Here is a 22386-nt window from a genome sequence, read left to right on the forward strand (position 1 = left end):
AGGGATGGGGTGGCTGGGTGATGGACACTGGGGAGGGTATGTGCTATGGTGAGTGCTGTGAATTGTGTAAGACTGATGAATCCCAGACCTGTACGCCTGAAACAAATAATACATTATATGTTAATAATAAAAAAAAATTGTCTACTCAAAAACAAACTACTCACTAAACACAGACTAGTCTTAGGGTTTGAGCTTTTTTTGTGCCATGAACCTCTCTAGAAGTCTTGATGAAAACTATGGGACCCTTCTCAGAATAGTGCTTTTGAACACGTAACATGTATGGGGTTGCAAAAGAAACCAATTACATAGAAATAGTACATTTTTAGGGGTGCCTGGATGGCTTAGTCGTTAAGCATCTGCCTTCAGCTCAGGTCATGATCCCAGGGTCCTGGGATCGAGCCCCACATCAGGCTCTCTGCTCAGTGGGAAGCCTGCCTCTCCCTCTCCCACTCCCCCTGCTTGTGTTCCCTCTCTCGCTGTCAAAATAAATAAAATCTTAAAAAAAAAAAAGTACATTTTTAGAAATAAAATCTAGCAGTTGATCTAATAAGTCCCATAATTTTAAAGTAATGATGGAAGTAAAAGACATTTCAGGAGATCTGAAACATCTTAATGTGATACAGAAAATCTGTGATTTTTGTTCTCAAAATCATGGGTACTGCTAATACTAGTATAGTTTGTTGCTTCATAAATAAAGGAAATACTAAATTACAGTTTGAAATTAGTACAAAGATGGAATTTTTTTTCCCCATCCAAGTTCCTAGATTCCTGAATTCTACTCAATGAAGCACACCACTTTACAACTAGTGAATTAGACTATATTTTTTTCTCAGAGATCATTTTAATGTGAAAAACTCTTACAGCAGAGATTTCGCCTTCACAAAGAGTTTAACATGAGTCCTCTAGCAGCTTTCCCATATACATAAGGGAAAATATTTTGGCCTCATCCAGTAAAAACAGATTATGTGGTCAAATTACAACAGGTATATATAGTCAGGTCCCCAGTTGTACTTTGATTCTTGAACACAGGCTGCAACAATGCAACCAATGATGCTACTCCCAAAGACCCTACACTTCACATTATCTTAAAGCCAGAGTTCCTGATCTCTGATTTTGTATTTTAAAAAAAAAAAAAAAAGTTTGTTAACCTAAATTAAGTTTTCATAAACAGAACTAGTAACAGAAACATCCCTGATTAGATTCTAGAGAGGAAGCAGGAAACCACCTAGAGCCAAAGAGAACAAAACTATTCCTTAAGAACTTTATTTTGGGCTTTCACATTAGGTCACCATGTGGAACCAGACAGAAATTTATCAGGTAGATAAATATGTAATACTTAGTAATTAGATTAAGATACATGTGCATTCTTATTATTTTTTAGGAAATGTAATTAGTCATTGTCAAATCTGTTTCCTGGAGACAAATCTTCCAGATAAAATTTCAAAGGACATTTTTTTTTTCTACAGCATAGCTCCATCATTGCTAGGTATCATCATACCAAAACAATTGATGGGATTCTTTTTTATCCAAGGCTTTAAATTAGTTTATTCCCTACCCACCCATCCTCACACACACAAACATTACCCAGTAAATAAATAATCTGAGCTTTCCAAGTATCTCCCTGGGCCTTTAGGCCTTTTTATACTTGCAGCTCTAGTCCAAGATGTAAATACCCGAACTTATTTTCCAAGAGCTACGTTTGTTAAGATTAATACCTGGAAACTGTTTAGAATCTGTCAATTACCAAGATCCCCCTAAAGAATTTCATACTAATGAGTTTGGTTTCCTTAATAGCCATCATAAAACTATTAAGAAATATCTAAAATGCGATTAGATTTGATGGAACCATTCAGTTAAGAAAATATAAAAACCGTAAGTTAAGCTAGCTGTCTTTTAAAATTATACTCAAAAAAAGAATACACCAGGAGTTGTTTCATAAACTTCATTCTCTTCAAATGCTTTTGCGGTTTACAGTGATGTTTCACATGTTAGTTCCCTGCAGCCTTTTTCATTTTGATCTTCGTTCGTATCGGATAACTGGATTTTCAGGGGTGTGAATCATGGTTGTATAATTCACAGTGGGAAAATATCCATCAATGAGATCAAATTCATATAAACGAAGCATAGTGGACCAAATTGTCTTGATTTGAACATAGGCAAAATTCTCCCCAATACAACGATGACGCCCTGTTGAAAAAAGAAAGTTTTCTAAGAATCAATTGAAACTCTTTTTCCCGTCTTTTCTCCAGGAATGATAAATTTGTTTACAGTTTGGAGGGACAGCAGATATAGAGATAATATAGGAAAAAGATGACATCCTTTTCACATAAAAGAAGAATGTAAAATAAAATCTCAGGAAAAAAAAGAAAAAGAAAAGGGGCGCCTGGGTGGCTCAGTCGTTAAGCGTCTGCCTTTGGCTCGGGTCATGATCCCAGGGTCCTGGGATCGAGCCCCATATTGGGCTCCCTGTTCAGTAGGAAGCCTGCTTCTCCCTCTCCCACTCCCCCGCCCCGGCCAAATAAATAAAAATCTTAAAAAAATAAAAATCTCAGGAGATTTTCAAGGTTTCTTTTTAAGGGAAACAGCACTTGGATAATTATATAAATGACTTTTCTAATTACTTTTTTTGAAATGTCACATCTATCTAAGTTTAAATATATGTAAGATTTGAAATTTATGATGACAATCTACTTTGGGAATATACTAGAATATTCTCAGCTTCTGTCCCAAGAGAGCCCTAGTCAAAAGTCAGTATGAGCCCGCCAATCAAAACTTTAAATGCCAGGGGCACCTGGCTGTCTCAGTCAGTGGAGTGTGTGCAACTCTTGATCTCAGGGTTGTGAGTTCGAGCCCCATGCTGGGTGTAGAGATTACTTAAAAATACAGTCTTTAAAAATAAAACTTTAAATGCCATTTCAAAATAATAATGGAAGAAAATTTAATAAAATAGCAACACAAGATCAAAATTTAAAAGGTTATATACATGTAAAAACTGACAAGTTGATTCTAAAATACATATGGATAAAAAACACTAATTCAAAAGGATACATGCACCCCAATGTTTATAGCAGCATTATTTACAATAGCCAAATTATGGAAACAGCCCAAGTATCCATCAACTGATGAATGGATAAAAAAGATGTGGTACATATATACAATGGAATATTACTCAGCCATAAAAAAGAATGAAATCCTGCCATTTGCAACGATATGGATGAAGCTAGAGACTATTATGCTAAGCAAAATAAGTCAGAGAATGACAAATGCCATCTGATTTCACTTGTGGAATTTTAAGAAACAAACAAATGAGTAAAGGAAACCAAGAAACAGACTCTTAACTATGGAGAACAAACTACTGGTTATCAGTATGGAGGTGGGTGGGGGAAAGGGAGAAATAGTTGATAGGGACCAAGGCATGTACTTGTAATGAGCACTGGGTGTTGAATGGAAGTGTTTAATCACTATATTGTACACTTAAATATTACACTGTATGTTAACTAATTGGAATTCAAATAAGAACTTTTTAAAAAAATGCATATGGAAATGCAAAGGAGAACCTAGGATATACGGAGCAGTCTTGGGGGAAAAAAAAAGTTGTAAGATTTAAACTGACTTCAAATTTGACTTCAATACTAAAGGTATAGCAACTATGATACTGTGGTTTGTAATAAATATATATTTGCTCTTTCTCCCATCCTTGGCACAGAGCTCCTCAAACACCTTGGAATTTCTTAAGAGCAAAGAGCAATAAAAGAAGTCAGAAGACTTTCGTTATTCGTAACAAGCCCCTTTCACCCACACTTGAGTTTGTTAATGAGGGGACTTTTGGAAATCCCCTCAGAGTAGGGCCTGGCTGCCAAGGGAACCAACCATGTGCTTAAAGGGTTAGAACTTACAGCCCTAACCCCTGACCTCCAGATGGGAGAAGGGGCTGGAGGTTGAATTACTCACCAATGACTTAATCAACCATGCCTATATAATGAAGTCTTCACAAAAGTCCCTCTAGTATGGAGGACTGAGAGGTTGTATTCAGAGAGCTTCCCAGGTTGGTGAACGTATGGAGATGGTGGAAGTGTGGCATACCCAGAAGGCATGGGAGCTCTGTGCCCTTGCCCTTATACCTTGCCCTATGCATCTCTTCAATCAGCTGTTCCTGAGTTGTATCCCCCACCTTTGTAATAAACTGTTAATCCAGTAAATAAACTGCTTTCTGAGTTCTGTGAGCCATTTTAAGAAACTGTGGAACCCCAAGGAGGGGATCAAGAAAACCTCTGATTTACAGCCCACTGGTCAGAAGAACAGGAGACAACCTGGACTTGCAATTGGTATCTGAAGTGATGGGGGCAAGAGGGAATCTTGCGGGACTAAGTCCTTAACCTATGGGGTCTGTGCTAAGCCCAGGTGGATAGTGTCAGAACTGAGTTGAACTGTAGGAAACCCAGTGGGTATCCAGAGAGAATTAGTGTGGGAAAAACAAACAACATTTGGTGACCAGAACTGTTGTCAGAAGTGTTCTAAGTGAGTGTAGAGTAGAAAGTGGGGTTGTTTTTCTTTCACAGCAACCAAGACAATGTGGTTCTCGATAGGGCTCAACAAACAGAACAATGGAACACAGCAAAGAGCCAAGACATACTTTTATGGTTATTTGATTATCAAGAAAGGCAGTAAATAAAGCCAGCCAATGGAGAAAAAAGTCTTTTCAACACATGGTATGGGAATAACTATGTATCTAACATTAAAAGAAAAAGATCAGGCTCCCTGCTCAGCCCTCCCCACCTTGTACATGCTCTTGCTCGCTCTCTCAAATAAATAAAGTCTTTTTTTTTAAGATTTTATCCATTTACTTGACAGCACACATGAATGGGGGAGGGACAGAGGCAGAGGGAGAAGCAGGCTCCCTGCTGAGCAAGGAGCCCAATGCGGGACTCGATCCCAGGACCCTGGGATCATGACCTGAGCTGAAGGGAGACACCCAACCAACTGAGCCACCCAGGCATCCCAATAAATAAAATCTTAAAAAAAAAATAAACCAAAAACCCTCAATTCCTGTCTCACACCAAACTCAAAACTAATTCCAGATGATCACAGGCCTAAACATAAATGCTAAAACCATCAAATTTTTTTTAAAGATTTTATTTATTAGAGCACGAGAGAGAGCAGAGAGCACAAGCGGAAGGGGGGGACAGAGTGGGGGAGCACAGTGAGAGGGAGAAGCAGATGCCCTGCTGAGCAGGGAGCCTGATTCAGGGCTTGATCCTAGGACCCTGAGATCACGACCTGAGCCAAAGGCAGACGCTTAACCAACAGAGCCACCCAGGTGCCCCAAACCATCAAATTTTTTTTTTTAAGATTTTATTTATTTATTTGAGAGAGAGAGAATGAGAGAGAGAGAGCACGAGAGGGAAGAGGGTCAGAGGGAGAAGCAGACTCCCCACTGAGCAGGGAGCCCAATGCGGGACTCGATCCCGGGACTCCAGGATCATGACCTGAGCCGAAGGCAGTCACTTAACCAACTGAGCCACCCAGGCGCCCTAAACCATCAAATTTTAATAGAGAATAATAGATGAGAATGTCTCCATGACTTGGGGCCAAAGGTTTTTAGACAGGACCAGGAAGCAATAACAATTTTAAAAGTCAACAAATTAGGTTTGATTGAGGTTATTCACTTGTCAAAACAATACCGACTTGAGTATTTCATTGTAAAATTTTACATCAAAACTAGAATACTGAACTTTCTTATATACTTGCTGAAAAATTCAGGGAGACATACACTGATGTATGCAGTTTACTTTGAAATGCACCTGAAAAATAAATGGATTGATGGACGGATATGTGATAAAACAAGTGTAAGTAAAATGTCAATGGCAGAATCTAGATAATGGGTATATGAATGTTCAGTATAAAATTCTTTTGACTTTGTTTTGAAATTTTTATTAAAATGTCAGGGAAATTTTAACAATAAAAAATACAATTCGTATATTTTTAAAAAGTTAAATATAAAAGCCAGAAAGACAAACTTAATAAAAGATGGTATCAGAAATATTTAAGCCAGAAAGAACTAATGCCTTCCAGTCTCTCCAGCCTACCAAAACCTCATAAAGTAGTAAGCTCAATAACAAAAGATGGCTTTTCAGGGAATACAAAAGATCAAGTCAAATCATTAGAATTGAAAAAAGCCTTACTAAGCCTTGGTTTCCATTTCTGAAAAATGAGTAAGACAGTCCCCCTTCCTCAGAGTGTGGTTGTGAAGATTAAATAGAGAGAAAATTAACAAAAAATGCATATTATTAGCACAGTGCTGTGTGGCCCATAAATGCATTTACTTCTAGGAGCCCTATTTAAGGGTGTTTACAAACCATTCCATACTCAAATATAACAACTAAGGAGAGGGTTGGCTTACAGGGAGATTAAAGGATTATTTTTAATAGCAGAAAACTAGAACTATCCTATGAATTAATAGAAAAATGGATATATTCTGATGATTCACAAAAGGTGATATTATGAAAATGAATAAGCTACATGCTCCAACACAGAAAAAATTACACAAAGTCATGATTGAAGAAACTGGACATACTTGACATGATGATAAAAACGGGGTAGAACAATGTCCCCCCAAAATTCATGTCTACTCAGAAATCAGACTTTGCAGATAAAATTGGTTACGATGAAGTCATACCTGGTTAGGCTGAGCCCTAAATCCAATGCTGGTGTCCCTCAAAGAAAGCCATGCACAGACTCAGAGAGACATGCTCAGGGCAGATGGCCAAGTGAAGACAGGTAGTGATCAGAGTGATGTAGCTACAAGCCAAGGAATGCCGAAGATTGCCAAGAGCCACGGGAAGCTTAGAACAAAGCAAGGAAAGAGGGGCGCCTGGGTGGCTCAGTCGTTAAGTATCTGCCTTCGGCTCAGGTCATGATCCCAGGGTCCTGGGATCGAGCCCCGCATCGGGCTCCCTGCTCCGCGGGAAGCCTGCTTCTCCCTCTCCCGCTCCCCCTGCTTGTGTTCCTGCTCTCTCTGTCTCTCTCTCTGTCAAATAAATAAAATCTTTAAAAAAAAAAAAAGCAAGGAAAGACTCTCCCCTAGAGCCATCAGGGAGAGCAAGGCCCTGCCAACACCTTGATTTCAGACTTCCGGCCTCCAGAGATGTGGGAGAATAAATGTCTATTGTTTTAAGTCACCCTGTTTGTGGGAGTTAAAGTAGCCCTAGGAAACTGGCACAATGATGAAAAATTTGAGGGAACATTATATCATATTCAGATAGCTCAAAGATACACAATATAACTTCAGAGACTACAATTAGGGGATGTTTAAAAACAATGGGATGTTAAAAGGAAACAGATTACAGCTTTTTTTTTTTTTTTAAGTAGGCTCCACACCCAACATGGGGCTTGAACTCATGACCCTGAGACCAAGAGTCACGTGCTCTACCGACTGAGCCAGCCAGGCGCCCCCAGATTACAGCTTTAATGTAAGTTTTTAAAAATGGGAGCTGTCCAAAAAACAAAATGAGCTGCCACAGAAGGTAACTGAGCAATCTATTACCTAAAAAAGTTCAAGTGTAGTCCAGGCAATTACCGGTTTAGAAATGATTCCTCTTTGGGGCAGATTTTGGGCCACAGAACTAAGGCCCCTCCAACTGTTTGAACAATCTATGACTCTTTTATATGTGATGTTATATACCATATTATTAAATTTATTTATTAGAGTTACTAAGATCTGAAGTTCCTAAAGGACTTTATACTCTCCTTTACATGTGGAAACGGTGTGACCGGTGGCAAAAAAGTTGTGCCACTTCAAATCTCTTTGGAAAGACTAAACAAGAAGTCATAAAATGTAGTTTAATCTGTAGAGTACCGATGAACAGAGAAATTACTGCAGGAACAAGGGTCTGCCTGCATAATTTAAGAGTGGTAATTGAAATGCAGAAGTTTGCAAACCTATGTAAGACCTGCCCAAATTTAAAGACCATTTTATCCTAAGGATACAGACAGAGCACCAAAAAGTTGACTAACAATCCAGAAAAGCTTCAATTTTAACAAGACTGCTTTTGCTCTTTTCTGAAACACTGATAATCTGTTATCATATTTAGCCTGAAATAATTGCCTAAATTGTGTGCTAATTCCAGTGGTTTTTTAAAACAATTCACAAAGAGCTTAAAATATTATTGTAAGGAAAAACAGGGTGGACTATAAAAATTAACCCTGAAAAAACTAAATTGGTTAGAAGGTAACAGAACTTTATATAAGGATTCACAAAACTATTTCCTTTAGTACAAATAAAATACTTTTTCCAACCTGGCAAAGATTATACTCCTACAAATGTTTACAGGAATGTCCCTATGAGGAAAGGAAAAGATATTTATAAATAAAATTCATATGGATTAATTTAACAGACATAAATATATTATCAGAACAAACATTTCAAATGTAAAATGGTATCTTACCAGCTCCAAATGGCACATAAGCAAACTTCTCTCCTGATGCTGGATTGTCCTGTAAGTAGCGATCAGGATTAAAGTCCAGACGTTCTACCCATGAGTCTTTAAGTCTTTGATTGACAGTGGGAGAGACACACACCTGATGTCCTGGAGGAATGGTATATCCTGCCACAGTCTACAAATGAAAGCAACACATTTCATTAGATAATATAAAACTATTCTACCAAATAACCAGACTATTGTGTAATAAAGCATTAACACACATGTGATATACATATATTTAAAAACTAGCTAGATGATAGGCCAGCTAAAAATTATTTTAACTCAAGAGGATTTCCAAGTGACCCAACATTGGGCTGGAAACTTAAAAAAGCCATAATGCCTCAGAGGTAGCAGAGGGATATCAAGGAGCCTTTCACAATCCGATTTGTATATTTCCATACTATCAAAATTTTTAATAAAACATGCTTTTTTTAAATCAGGAAAAAAATACACTACCATTTTTAAAACCCTAATTGTTAAATAAAAATGCAGGGAACAGATTAGCATGTATACTCTCTAATTATATAAAAATATCTATGTAAACAGAATATATAATTACATATCAGAGTTCAAATATAAAAAACTGAAATTATGTGGAAACGATTATTCTACTTTTTTAATTTAAAAACTTCTCTTTGCTGTTATATTTTTTCTTTCTGATAAATAAAAACTAGGGGAGTGGAAGGGAAGATCTAACCAAGAGACTCACCTGAGGAGTTTTGGCCATTCTCATCATGGTCATTATAGGAGGTCGAAGTCTTAATGTTTCTTTTATACAGCGATCAAGTAAATTTAGATCCTTCAGCTAAAAAGGAAAAGCATTTCCGGAGTTTTAGAAATATTTAACTTACTTCAGCAGTATGTGTTTAAACTTCTGGGTTATAATAAAATAGATTCTATTGTGGTAGAAGGGCAAAGGTAACTGGTTCAGTATCTTAGATTATCTTGTTCTGTCACTTTCCATGGTCAACAAGGGAAAGAGGGCAAGATACCATCAGTACAAGAGGTAATCACTCTGAAGAGTGGCATAGTGAGGGCCTGCAAAAATCCACTTGTCTAAAAAGTGAAAACACTAGCAAAAATCATGCTACCACACAGATGAAACTTGAAAACATGCTAAGTGAAAGAAGCCAGTCACAAAAGACCACATATTGTATGATCCCGTTTATATGAAATGTCCAGGATACGGCAAATCCATACAGACAGAACGTAGATGAGTGGTTGCCAGGGACAGGGGAAATGGCGCATGACTGCTAACAGGTACCGGTTTTCTTTTGGAAGTGATTTAAATGTCCTAAAATTGTGATGGTTTCCACAATTCTGAATATATCAAAAAACAGTAAGTTATATACTCTAAATGGACTGATTCTCTAGTATGTCAATTATATATCAATTAAGCTATTACTTTAGAAGTTACAAAATCAGGAATGATGGACTGATTCTCTAGTATGTCAATTATATATCAATTAAGCTATTACTTTAGAAGTTACAAAATCAGGAATGAAAGAGACATCACTGCTGGCCTTACAGAAATAGAAAGGATTATAAGAGAACACTATAACAATTGTAAGCCAACGAATTAGGTAACCTAGATGAAAATGGACAAATGCCTAGAAGGACACAAACCAAAGACTCAAGAAGAAACAGAACGTAGGAATAGATGTATAACAAGTAATCAGACAACTTCCCACAAAGCAAAGCACAGACTCCAGTGGCTTCACTGGTGAATTCTGACCAGACATGTAAGAAAGAAAGAATATCAATCCTTCACAAACTCTTCCAAAAAAATAAAAGAGGGAACACTTATAGACTCATTCTTTGAGACCAGCATTATTACTCTGTATACCAAAACCTGTCAAAGACCTCATGACACAACTACACATCAATACCCTCATGAACACAGATGCAAAAATCCTCAACAAAATACTAGCACACTGAATCCAACATGAAGACATTTCAAGGGGGGCTATGGGGAATTTTCTAAAAAAAGCTAAGCAATTTAATCTATAGTAAATAGAATATATCAAATTGTCCCCTTTAAAAACTAGCCACTCATTAGATACTCAAAGTCATAAAGCAGCAGTGAAACTAAAAATCCAACAAACCTGGTCATAAGTTAAAGGAGGCAGATTTTCTCCACAGACTGTTTTCTGTTCTAAATAACATTTTTCTTGAAGTGTTTTGTCTCTGGCCAAGAAGAAGCCCATCCAGGCACTAGTAGTTGAGGACGTGTGCTGGCCTGCCAAGAGCAGTCCAATAAGCATGCCTGCTACTTCGTCATCTGTCAGAGGGCGCCCATCCCTAAGGAAGGAATCACACACAAATTTAACAGTTTGGCAGACCATCTCATGCCTTCACATTTAAATAAAGGGTCGTAGTGACTAAACTTTTCAGGTGTTAATAGTCTCTCGCATTTGCCCATCACAAGTGAGAATTTTTCTCCCCTGAGGGGAAAGAGACCAAAGAAATGTATGATTTTCATTACAAAAGATGTTGCTGCAGTTTGTCAGCAGGCGTTTCCCCATGCGCGGTCCTCGGGCTCCAGGAAGGCAATGGGATCCCATTAATTCGTGTCTCATCCATTTAACAAGCCCAAGGCTCAAAGGTACTAATTTTGTCAACATCACTACTTTTTAACTGGACATATTTTTTAACTTTGTTTTAATGTGAAATTGCCTGCTTCAGCTTAACATGTGATCCGAACAGCTCTTACTTGTAAGTAGAATCTAGTAAAGTTTGGAGAATGTCATCAACTTTTTCTTCTGACTGTCTGCGCTTCTGGATTGCTTTATAGAAAATGTTCTTGATCTCTCGATGAGCTCTGTCCCTGCGTCTGCAATTCAAAGACAAAAATGACTAAAACATAATGTCATACTTTCTGGCATCAGATTCATTTTGAAAATAACCAGGACCTAGCTTAAGAATGACTCAAATAATTGACAAAAAACTCAGAACCAAAAGAAAAAAAGTTAGATAAACCATGAGAGACTATGGACTCTGAGAAACAAACTGAGGGTTCCAGAGGGGAGGGGGAAGGTAGGGGGATGGGTTGGCCTGGTGATGGGTATTAAAGAGGGCACGTACTGCACGGAGCACTGGGTGTTATACACAAACAATGAATCATGGAACACTACATCCAAAACTAATGATGTAATAATGTATGGTGATTAACATAATAAAAAATGAATAAATAAAAAAATCTTATACTGTTAGAAATTTCTAGCATCCTAACATATATATCCCTGATTCTGAACATACTTCCTGTGTTCTAACATAAGGTCTAAAGCAAGACTTGTGATTATTCCTTTAGAATCATTTTCCAGTTTAACAGAAAGCAGAATACTTTAAATTAACTCTTTTAAATTAACGAAATTCCAATTTTAACCAAATTTATTCTTGAAGCAGATGGAGAGTGATCCTGGTTTTTCTATAGGATTCAGGATTTGAATAAACCTAAGATTTATTTAGGATGACCTAAATCTAGGATGTAGAACGTGACGACAGTATACAGGATTTGATTCTACTTTTCATCTTCTGAGACAACGTGGTTTTGTAGGGGGCAAAAATACTAGGAGAGGCAGAAAACAAACTTCAGGTCCCCAAATCTTCCATTTAAAGGAGGGTGCTCACTAGGTAACAGATACTCTAAGTGTTTTGGAAAGTGAATTGGCCACTTTTTAGACTTCCTGTGAGGTAGATGCTCTTAGCCTCACTTCGCAGGCAGCTGCACAGTTCCACACAGCCAGAAAGAGCGGAGCTGTGACTTCAAACCGGCGATCTGACCGCCTAACCCCTTCACAACTGGGCTTCCAGTAAAACTGCTGCTCTGCTGAGACCATGGGGGCAGAAGACGTTTACTGACAGGAACACAGCAGTGCCAGGAAAACTTAAGGCCTGTTTTAAGAAAGGGAATGGAATAATTCGGTTCAATCATTTGGTTTGGGTAAGGCAGAGAAAGACTGGGCTGAAAAAAAGTCAGAAATTCCTGACTTCATCCAGGAGATAGAAAAGGAAAAAGAAAACAAAAAAGAAAAAAAAAACAGGCTTGTTGCACATTTCTGGAGAACCCTCTACAGGCTACGGATGAAAGCATTTTGAAAACTACAAAGCTCCTGACAAATATAAAGTATTACGAGTTCCAGAGAATTCCAGAGAATCTCTCCTGGCTTTCCTTTTTTCTCCCCCTCTTTATCCTGTAACTATATAGAAGTAGCAGAACTAGAAGGAAAAGGGAGTACCAATTTAATTCCTCCCCATCTCTCACCTGGACGGAAATGAATCAACAAGTACAGAAAGCCCACTAATATGCAAGACACTAAACTATATGTCAAGTCCTATAAACAATATTTCTTTGTATCAGATGGTCCCCGACCTTAAGGAAATCACAGTATAGTTGTAAGAAAACAAAGAGAAAAGCAAAGAAAGGCACTTACTACTTCAAAACAAAGGAATTTCACAATAGACTATTAAACAGATATTTTCAAATAAGTATTTAGAGGGGTGTATCACTTATAGGTAGAGTCCAGAGACTTTCCTGAGTAGAAGGAATATGTGAGATAAGTAGGTTTTAAATTAGAACAGCTAGACAACAAATGACCTCTTTTATAAACTGAAACTGAGCTTAAATGAGCTTACTATATAAAGAAAACCTGTCTTGAATTCTTATAGAAGAATTGGGGCTCATAATCTCCCCTAATTTGTCTGTTTTATGTTTTTTTTATCTTGGTTAACGCAAAGCATGCCAACACTACAGCAATTCTACAGTTAAATAAGCAAGTATAGGGTCTTTAGCCATACCTGAAACTAGGCAAAGGGAGCCAGCCTGGCAGTAGCCAGGCTGCGTGGCTAAAACCTCCATCCAGATCTGCATACAGTTGTGCCACTTTCTCATTGAGTTGACTTCTGATTTCCTTTCCATGTAAACAATGGCTAGCTGTTAAAATTATGAGCTCAGAAAGAGCTTCAAACAAATCTAGAGGAAAAAAGATCATTCCCATTACTATTGCCAAATATTCTTTTGAAATTTTCTGCTTAGAGATATAAAAGTATTACAAAGGAAAGGTGAGAATAAAAACTCAAGAACCAACAAGATCCTGTTCATATCATCAAAAAAAGCCTAGGGACATATAGACACAACAAAGAGAGGCAAGAAACTCATGATGGGAAGCACCTCTGGACAGCCAAAAGAGAGGCCACAAAGGCATCTCTAAACCTCACTCATGACTCTTCAACTGGAAAAGATAAACTGAAGATAAAAATGAATATAGTGAGGGGCACCTGGCTGGCTCAGTTGGTAGAGCACACGATTCTTGATCTCGGGGTTATGAGTTCGAGCCCCACACTGGGTATAGAGATTACTTAAAAATGAAAATTTTTAAAAAATGAATAGAGGGGCGCCTGGGTGGCTCAGTCATTAAGCATCCGCCTTTGCTCAGGTCATGATCCCAGGGTCCTGGGATCAAGCCCCACATCCAGCTCCCTGCTCAGCAGGGAGTCTGCTTCTCCCTCTCCCACTCCCCCTGCTTGTGTTCCCGGTCTTACTGTCTCTTTCTCTGTCAAACAAAAAAAAAAAATCTCAAAAAAAAAAAAAAAAAAAAATGAATAGAGTTACAGGAGTTCCAAGTCGCAGTATAACAAAAGCAGCAAAAAGGTGATTTAGTGCATATGAGGTGCTTCCCAAAGAACAGCAGTCCAAAAACTGAAGAATGCATTATTTCACAGGTCAAAAGCAGGAAGACCAGGACTAAAATTTAAGGTCTTGACTATAAGAGAAAACTGTAGCTAATCATCAACTGGTATATCCCAAACTAGAGACAGATACATCAGGGAAGCACATTTGGATGACATTTAAGAGTCATAAAAATTACCCAATTAATGCCTTGTTCTTTAATTCTGTGTTTACCAAATTAACTTCCAATTGTCACTTGGCTTTCCAGTTAGATTTGCCAATGAAGTTTAGCAAATTCTGGTGTTCTCAATGCTGTAACTTTGTCTCACTTGTATTTATTAAGTTGGCATTTTAGTTTATTTATACATCAGCTTCTTGTATGGTTAAAAATATCACATCAGCTTTCAGTGGATTACAGAAACTGAAGACCACACGCAGAACATGGGGACTCACACAGAGATCTTAATGCCCTATGAGACAGATGTTGCGTCCTGCTTTGGGGGGGCAATTTTCTCTGAAAGGAACACTTAATTGTCCAGTATAAAGAATGGATTCACATAAATATCCAAAGAAGATCAAGTTATACTCATTATACTCTGTACATAATGCCAGAAAGCATATAGTTGGTGGTAGACTAAGCCTATGTATTTAAATTTACTTTTTTCATGAACTAAATCATTCCCATACAATATCAGATAGATAGGGTATTACATACAAAATTAAATCATTTAGACTTTAACTTGCTCATGGGGGTTAAAAAAAGTTATTTTATTTATTGTCTTAAAATGATCTTGCAAAAAGTCTTACATTCAGTTTATTTCAAAATTTAATGAGTTATATTATTTGTACAAATGAGCTGAATAACATGCACATTAATTAACCCATTTTAGAGGTTTTGCTAAGTGAACAGCAATAATCACTTCCTCTCAGGTCTTTTTAACTCTATGGTCATCAAAACATATTCTTTCCATTAAATCTAAGGTGGTTTTTACATATGTTGCAGTTGGTTTTTCATTACACACACACACACGTATTCTTACATTTTCTAGTCATAAAAAAAGTAGAAATACTAGGACAAATGCAAAACCAAAACAGTTTGCTTACTTTTTTCTCCACTTTCTCCCCAACTCTGAAAGTACTCCTTTGTTTCTTTCTCAATTATAGAAACGTGCTGTCTAAAGTGGGCTATGTTAAGGCCACTTTTTAACATTTTCTTCTGCTCCAAAAAAACCTTCAAAATATTAACAGTATAATACCAAGCATTAAAACACAATTTTGTTTTATCAGAAGATTCATTTGGGTTATTATATGTAACACTCAAAGAAAACAATACTTTAAAAAAAGATATTGAAAATAAAAATAGTAAAAGGATTTTTAAAACTATACCAAACATGGGAAACTTAGAGCTTCAGTTACTCTGAAGTAACATGTAGAGATACCTGGTATGCAGGCGCTCAACTAATGATAAATTAGGAATCCCACTGCGTTTCCTTCCTACATATGCATTTTCCCACTCTGGACCGCAGGGCTTCCCTTTCCTGTTATCTTCTAGCATCCCAACCCAACCCAGATACCAACACAAACCCCCAAAGGTCCATTATGCTTCCATATCATTTTTAATCCCACTTCACATATTCTCCCATTCCATTCCTAAACAAGTATCATTCCTCTCACTACCTTCCAGAAGTGTGATGAGAATTCAATATAGTCTGATTGAAATAAATTCACACTAAGTCACTAATGGTTTTAACCCATTGGGACATTTCTATTTTAAGAATCTGATCAGCAGTGTGAAAAAATGAATAGATATATCTGACCAGAGGGATTTTCTAGGGTTCTTGCTTTTGGCCTTGAGGAGCCATTCATTCCCCACCCCTCGCTCATCCCCAGAAATAACACTTGATGTCAACTCTTAACTGCTGCACTAGGATACTAGGCCATGTGTGGTACGATCTCAGCCAGAGCCCACACCAAGCTATTGAGCCAATGATCTCATTTGTGTTTTGCATCAATTTGCAGCACTCTAATATTTGACTTACCGAATGAAGAAATCACACAAACTTCCAAAGCCAACAATCTTTAGCTCAAAAGAGCTCTTATGCTAGAATTTCAGGCAGGAGTAGAGGCATAGGAGGCCCTTTTGATGAAATAATGGGGTTTTCTTGTTACCCACTCGAATCAATGCCCTAAGTTCATCATTGATTCTCTTCTTTGTACAGGCAACCTTTAAAATTGCTTAGCCCATGCCTGCAGCTATAAAACAGAATACCCATTCTTTGTCAGTTACCCAGGCCTTTTCTTTTTAACGTCTCATTCTTCAGATTTCTGAACCAAGGAATAAACTATTTCTACATTCTAAATGTACAATATTACACTACTAGCTGTAACTATTATATTATAGATTCGTTTTCCTTGAAGATAACAGGGTCACCTACTGGATTTGGCACATCATATGCAACTCCCTTCCCAAACACAGGTGTTGTCAGACGACTGTAGACATCTTCTGCATTCAGGTCCTCATTTTTACTATTAAAAAGCAGTGCAGCAGCATCACTCCCCAGAAGGTAAGTAAATGTCTTACCCACCATGGTAAAACTAAATACAGGTCCATACTAAAGAAAGAAAAGTAGCCACAGTGATGATACTGAAAAATATGTATCACTAAAAGAAACACTAATTTATTAATTCACAAAACATTTCTGAAAATTAAAACATGCATCAACCTTAATGCAATTATTCACCGAGTCTTTGTCCAAATTTATAATTATTTTCATCCAGCTGCAAGTGAAATATAAACTTTTTATTCTGCTTTTTTCAATTTATACTGAAAATATTTTCTATCCTTTAACATAGACATCATAATTTTAATAATTATCCTTTCATTATTGGACATATGGGTGATATGTCAGTTCTTTACTTATTATGGATAATTCTGCAATGAGTTTCTCTGAGAATATAGATTCCCCCCCCTTGGTTAAGGATAAATTTATAGGAATCACCAAAGGTTATGACCTGTCCTATTGTATTTGCTATGTAAAGACATCAGAAGTTTATTTAGTTACCCAGTTTACTACTATCTCACCAACACCAAATGATTTCATTTTTAATTTTTCGTTAATCTGGCTGGGTGTTAAATGCTTTACCTTGCAGTTATCTGACTATTATTAAAGACCAGGCTCTGGGTGATACAACTGTGAACAAAAATACTGTCTCTGACTCATGTAGCTTAGTCTATTGAAAAAGATACAACTTAATCAAATAACCACATTAACAGATGTAAAATTGCAAATGTGACAAGTACTATAGGAAGGAAAGCAACTCTGGGAGGAGAGAACTGATAGAAGAGAGACCAAAGAGAGGAAAGGCCACCTGAGCTGAGGCTTGAAGGATGAGGAGGAGTCAGCATGGCAGCCAAGCAGGCACAGAGACCCTAATGGGGGGTGGGGGAGAGGACAAGATGAGAGCTGAGTCTGCAGGGCCTAGACCATACATAGTCTCATAAGCCATATTCAGGAAGTTTTTTCCTTATAAGCAATGGAAAGCCATAGAAGATTTTAAACTGCATGGGAGGGACACACTGATAGATGCATATTTTAAAAGAAAGATCCCTCTGGCTGCTATGTGGAGGGGGGAGGAACAGGAGCAGAGGGAATGTCTGAGGACCAGTTAGAGCCCATGCAGGAACCTGAGGATGAAAACGTGCCACATGGTAATGATGGGGCAGCGCACAGCGAAGCAGATGGATACTGAATGATTTTGGAGAGAGAATTTACAGACGACAATGGATTGAGGGAGGGGAAGTATCAAGAAGGAATCCTAGACTTCTGGAAAACAAAAATGGTGAGAAGAGAAAACAGGACAACCAGGATTGAAGAGAGAAAAACCAAGGGTTAGCCTTCAGAAATGTTGGATTTCAGGTGCCTCTGAGACAACACAGGAAGAATCATGTGGGAGTTGGGACATCCAGGTCAGGAGCTGGAGAAGAGACCTGGGCCGGAGACATTAATTTGGGTGTCATCTACCTATGGCTGATAACTGAAGCTGTATGTGAGAGATGAGATCACCTAGGAAAGACTGAAGGCCAAGGACCAGACCCCCATGAACCCCCACAGTAAATGCCCAGGCATAAGCCCACTACGGAGTTAGAGAAAAAGCAGTCAGAGAAATAGGGGGCAGGGGGGATGAGAGAAGCCACATTTAAGGAGGGAGGAGTTACCAGTGACAAATAGAGCTGAAGGATCAAGTTCACTGAACTAGGGCACGGAGCTCATTAGTGAAGGGGCTGACAGGCAGACTAGGGTGGACCGAAGAGTAAACAGGACATGTGGAAACAGAGAGAGTACGTACAGAAAGCTTGCTAACGGGGGAGGAAAGTGAGAGGAGACTAAGTCAAGAGAAGGTCTGGTCTTTTTAAATGAGTGACTTTTGAAAATTTTTCAGAGAAAATGGAAAAGATCCAGTTGAAGGAAGTCACTACAGAAAGAAGAAATAATAGCATAAGGTTCCTGAGACCAAAGATGGATTGAGACTTTAACCTCCAATAGGAAGGAAAATAGTATAAAATCAACATGATAGCACCTAGCAGGCTCAGAGCACAGGCTTCGGGAGCCAGACTGCTGAGGTTCACATCCCAGGTCCTCCACCTGTTAGCTGTTGTGACCTTGGCTGTACAGTCAGAACACTTAACCTCTCTGTACTTTAGTTCCCCTCATCCATAAAATGGAAATAATAGTACCTACTGTCATCAAGATCAAATAGATATCATTTTATCCATGATATGTGTGTGTATATATAGATGATATATTAGAAAAGAGCGTGTTGGCCATAGTAAATATTACGTGTGTTTATTATCACTACTACTACTATTATTATTATTAAAAGCACAGACTCAGGGGCGCCTGGGTGGCTCAGATGGTTAAGCGTCTGCCTTCGGCTCAGGTCATGATCCCAGGGTCCTGGGATCGAGTCCCGCATCGGGCTCCCTGCTCGGCAGGAGACCTGCTTCTCCCTCTCCCACTCCCCCTGCTTGTGTTCCTGCTCTCCCTACCTCTCTCTCTGTCAAATAAATAAATAAAATCTTTAAAAAATAAAAAATAATAAATAAATAAATAAATAAATAAAAGCACAGACTCGGAAATTAGACCATGTGTAAATCCTGGTTTGGCCACTAGCCAGTGGTGAGCCCAAGAACAAATTATATAACCTGTTTCTCAGTTTTATCATCCATATAATAGATATACCTGAAAGGATTTTTGTGGAGCTTCAGTCAGATAATCTATGTAAAGCACTAAGTTAGTGGCACAAAGTAAGTGTTTTATAATTAGTGTAACAGGAAGAAAAGAAAATGCGTGTTTCAAAGTGGGAGCATGGGAAAGTTCTCTTTGGATGGTTTTACATCTCTAAAGAGGAGACAAAGTCATCTGCTTTGATAGAGAGATAGGAAGATTCAGAAGTTTAGAAAAGTGAAGGTTTGAATCATCATTGTGGGGAGTGGAAAGTAGGCCAACCATACTTTGGCATAACACAATTGTTTAGCAGTGTTCAAATTTCGTTCAGGGTAGGGGATCATGAAATTAGGAAGGAACTAATCTGGTGCAAGGAAGAAAAGAAGAAGAAAAATCCCTCCAAGTCTGGGGTTTTACCAGGTAAGCAAAATGAAAAGATCCAGGGCAAGGAAATGTATGGTATTGGCCACAGTAGAACTGAAATGATGGACCACTGTCCCAAACTGGAAAACGAAGGAAAGAAAGGAGGCTAATAGATCAGGAGAAAGTAAATGGGACAATGGACTGGAACATCTAATGAGGTCAAAGAATGGTTCTAATGGAAGTTGCTGCGGAGGCAAGAGGCAAGCCAGGAAAAGAAGTTGTGGTCTAAGACTAAAGTGTCTAAATTTCTGTTGTGGAGCTGAAAGAGTTAAGAGTGACAACAATTCATAGTGGGACTGTGGAATAAATGGCTGAACTGGTATCGGAAAGCTCATGAGAGAGAAGAGGGGCAGAGATCTGAGTGGCCATGGTATCCTGTGGGTCATCCTAGTGAAACTGAAGTCACAGATGTGTAGAGCAGTTAGAAAATTCCACAGGTGACTGGTTAAGAAAAAGAAGGGTCAATCAGTATCAATCTTAACTATGATCAGTAAATACAAAATTTAGGCTAGTGATGTCTCAGAGATCACCCAGGACACAGGAGAAGTTACGAGGGTCTCCAAGACCCCTCCGGCTCTTAAACAGGAGCAGCTCCAATTTAACTGGTTTCCTATACTCAGGATGAGCCTAAGATTACACTATTTTTTAATATTCTGCCATTTAAAGAAAAGTTTGAAAAGCACTAATTTCTTTTCCTATAATTATTTGGAACACTTACCTTCTCATATGCATTTTCTAGGAATTCAATTGGACTTTTCCCAAATGCTATGGCATGTCCAAGGAATGGAACTGGAGAGAAAATGTATGGTGGACTTTTCTGTAAGAGAAAACAAAAAATTGGGGATTCACATTTCATTTTGAGATATCCAGTTTAGTTTCCTGACCAAACAAATGAAATTTACCACTAATACTAAAAAGTTACCAAAAAATAAAGCATCAACAGTAACTTAAAAACAGCCAAACTGCAAATACCTTAGGAGAGTGGCCATAGTCAAAAGAACAGAAACTCAAAACATGGTATAAGTGACTAGACAAACACAAAGGTATTGTAATTACACATGCTGAACACTGTCCAGAATATGTCCAATATTATTTATTGGTGGGCTCTAAGCAACTTTCTTAAACATTACCGCAAAAAAAAAAAAAAACAAACCCACAGGAAAATCAAACTTATATTGTCTTTACCACTACCACTCACAATTTTAGTTCCGGAATCTTGCCTAAAGAAGGTATAGAAAAAGACAAAACAGTAACTTGAGGTATAGAAAGATGTGAAATGTTTAAGAAGCTACATTTATCAGGAAAGAGAACACATCTCATCCACTGATTTTATTTTTTATTTTTTAAGTAGGCTCCACACCCAGCATGAGGCTTAAATTTACCACCCTGAGATTAAGACCTGAGCTGAGATCAAGGATCAGATGCTTAATCAACTGAAACACCCAGCGCTCCTCATCCACTGGTTTTAGAGAGAGTAGATCAGCACTAGCAGGAACTCCTTCACACTCCTTGTAAAAGGTACTTTAGATGCCCCAGGTTTTAAAAACGACTTGGTCAATAGTTCATACATTCCACAGTCAGTAAAAGGGCAGTTTTAAACGCTACTTGGTGTTGGCTGGTTAAGGATGCATTCATCAAATATATTAGGTAAGTATGAAGCTAGTGGTCAATAAAGACACTAAATTAAAGAAACTGATACTTCTTAGCATCATAAGAAGGGACAATCCAGTTACTCCCACCCTATCAAACACTCCCCTCTTCAGATATAAATCGCCATTAGGGGCGATACTACAGCCCACAGGATGCCCCACCATGGCAGCCCCCAAGATGACGGCCACCAGGGCGCTCAATGCCACAGCCATCAGTCTGGCCACGGCCATTAGGGCACCTGCACCTCGGCCAGCACAGCCGTCACTACGACCATGACCGCGGCAAGCACGACCCCCACTAGACACGCGGCCACCTCCAGAATCGCTACAGACTGGAGGGCCCCCAACACCAAGGCAGAAAGGCCAAGGAAGTCGCGACCACAAGCAGCAGAGCTGCGGCCACCTCCCCGTCCCCAGTGCGCCCGTCGCCGCCGCCCAGCTGAGCACGGCTTCGGCAGCCACTCCCGCTAGCCCTTTGGCCGTCTTTGTCGTCGCCCCGCTAGCCCTCAGACCACAGTAGTCGTTGCGTCCCCCGCCCGGATCCCCCGGGATGCACGTACCGCCCCGGCGGGCAGGGGGGCCAGGTGGCCGACTGCGAGTCGGAACAGGTAGACTAGGCCAAGCGTGAAGGCGCAGGCGATTAGCAGCATGGATAGGAGGTTGCCGCCGGTCACCCGCTCCATCGCCTGCCCCAGCACCGACCCGCCCGCCTGCAGTAAACCCAGCAACATCATCCTGACCGCCGCAGCAGCCACTACAGTTCGCCGGAGACGCTGGAGGCCGAGGTCGCCGCCGCTCCTCCGAATCGATGGAGCGAGTAAGACCGGCAGATGGGCGTCCGGAGGCGGCCCCGGCCTCCAGGTCTCCTGCTAAACCCAGTCCCACCCCCTACTCTCGGCTCCCACGCGCGCCACCCTGTGCGTCACAGAACGGGGCGGGGC

The 22386-nt window shown here is 39.1% G+C and overlaps 1 protein-coding gene across 1 annotated transcript; it reads right to left on the reverse strand.

The window, feature by feature from the left end:
• Nucleotides 1-1125: 1125 nt before the first annotated feature.
• CYP51A1 (cytochrome P450 family 51 subfamily A member 1) lies at nt 1126-22357 on the reverse strand. The gene is made up of 10 exons (XM_025872863.2): nt 22006-22357; nt 20515-20613; nt 16584-16760; nt 15253-15379; nt 13278-13452; nt 11194-11313; nt 10586-10781; nt 9190-9285; nt 8445-8613; nt 1126-2187 (listed from the first exon to the last, which is right to left on the reverse strand). Exons 1-10 carry the CDS (start codon nt 22177-22179, stop codon nt 2009-2011), a joined length of 1512 nt encoding a protein of 503 aa, XP_025728648.1. The 5' UTR covers nt 22180-22357; the 3' UTR covers nt 1126-2008.
• Between the last annotated feature and the right edge of the window lie 29 nt (nt 22358-22386).

This window comes from Callorhinus ursinus, unplaced genomic scaffold (assembly GCF_003265705.2).
Source record: "Callorhinus ursinus isolate GAN/ISIS: 27379988/994484 unplaced genomic scaffold, GSC_fseal_2.0 scaffold12, whole genome shotgun sequence".
NCBI classification, from domain to species: domain Eukaryota; kingdom Metazoa; phylum Chordata; class Mammalia; order Carnivora; family Otariidae; genus Callorhinus; species Callorhinus ursinus.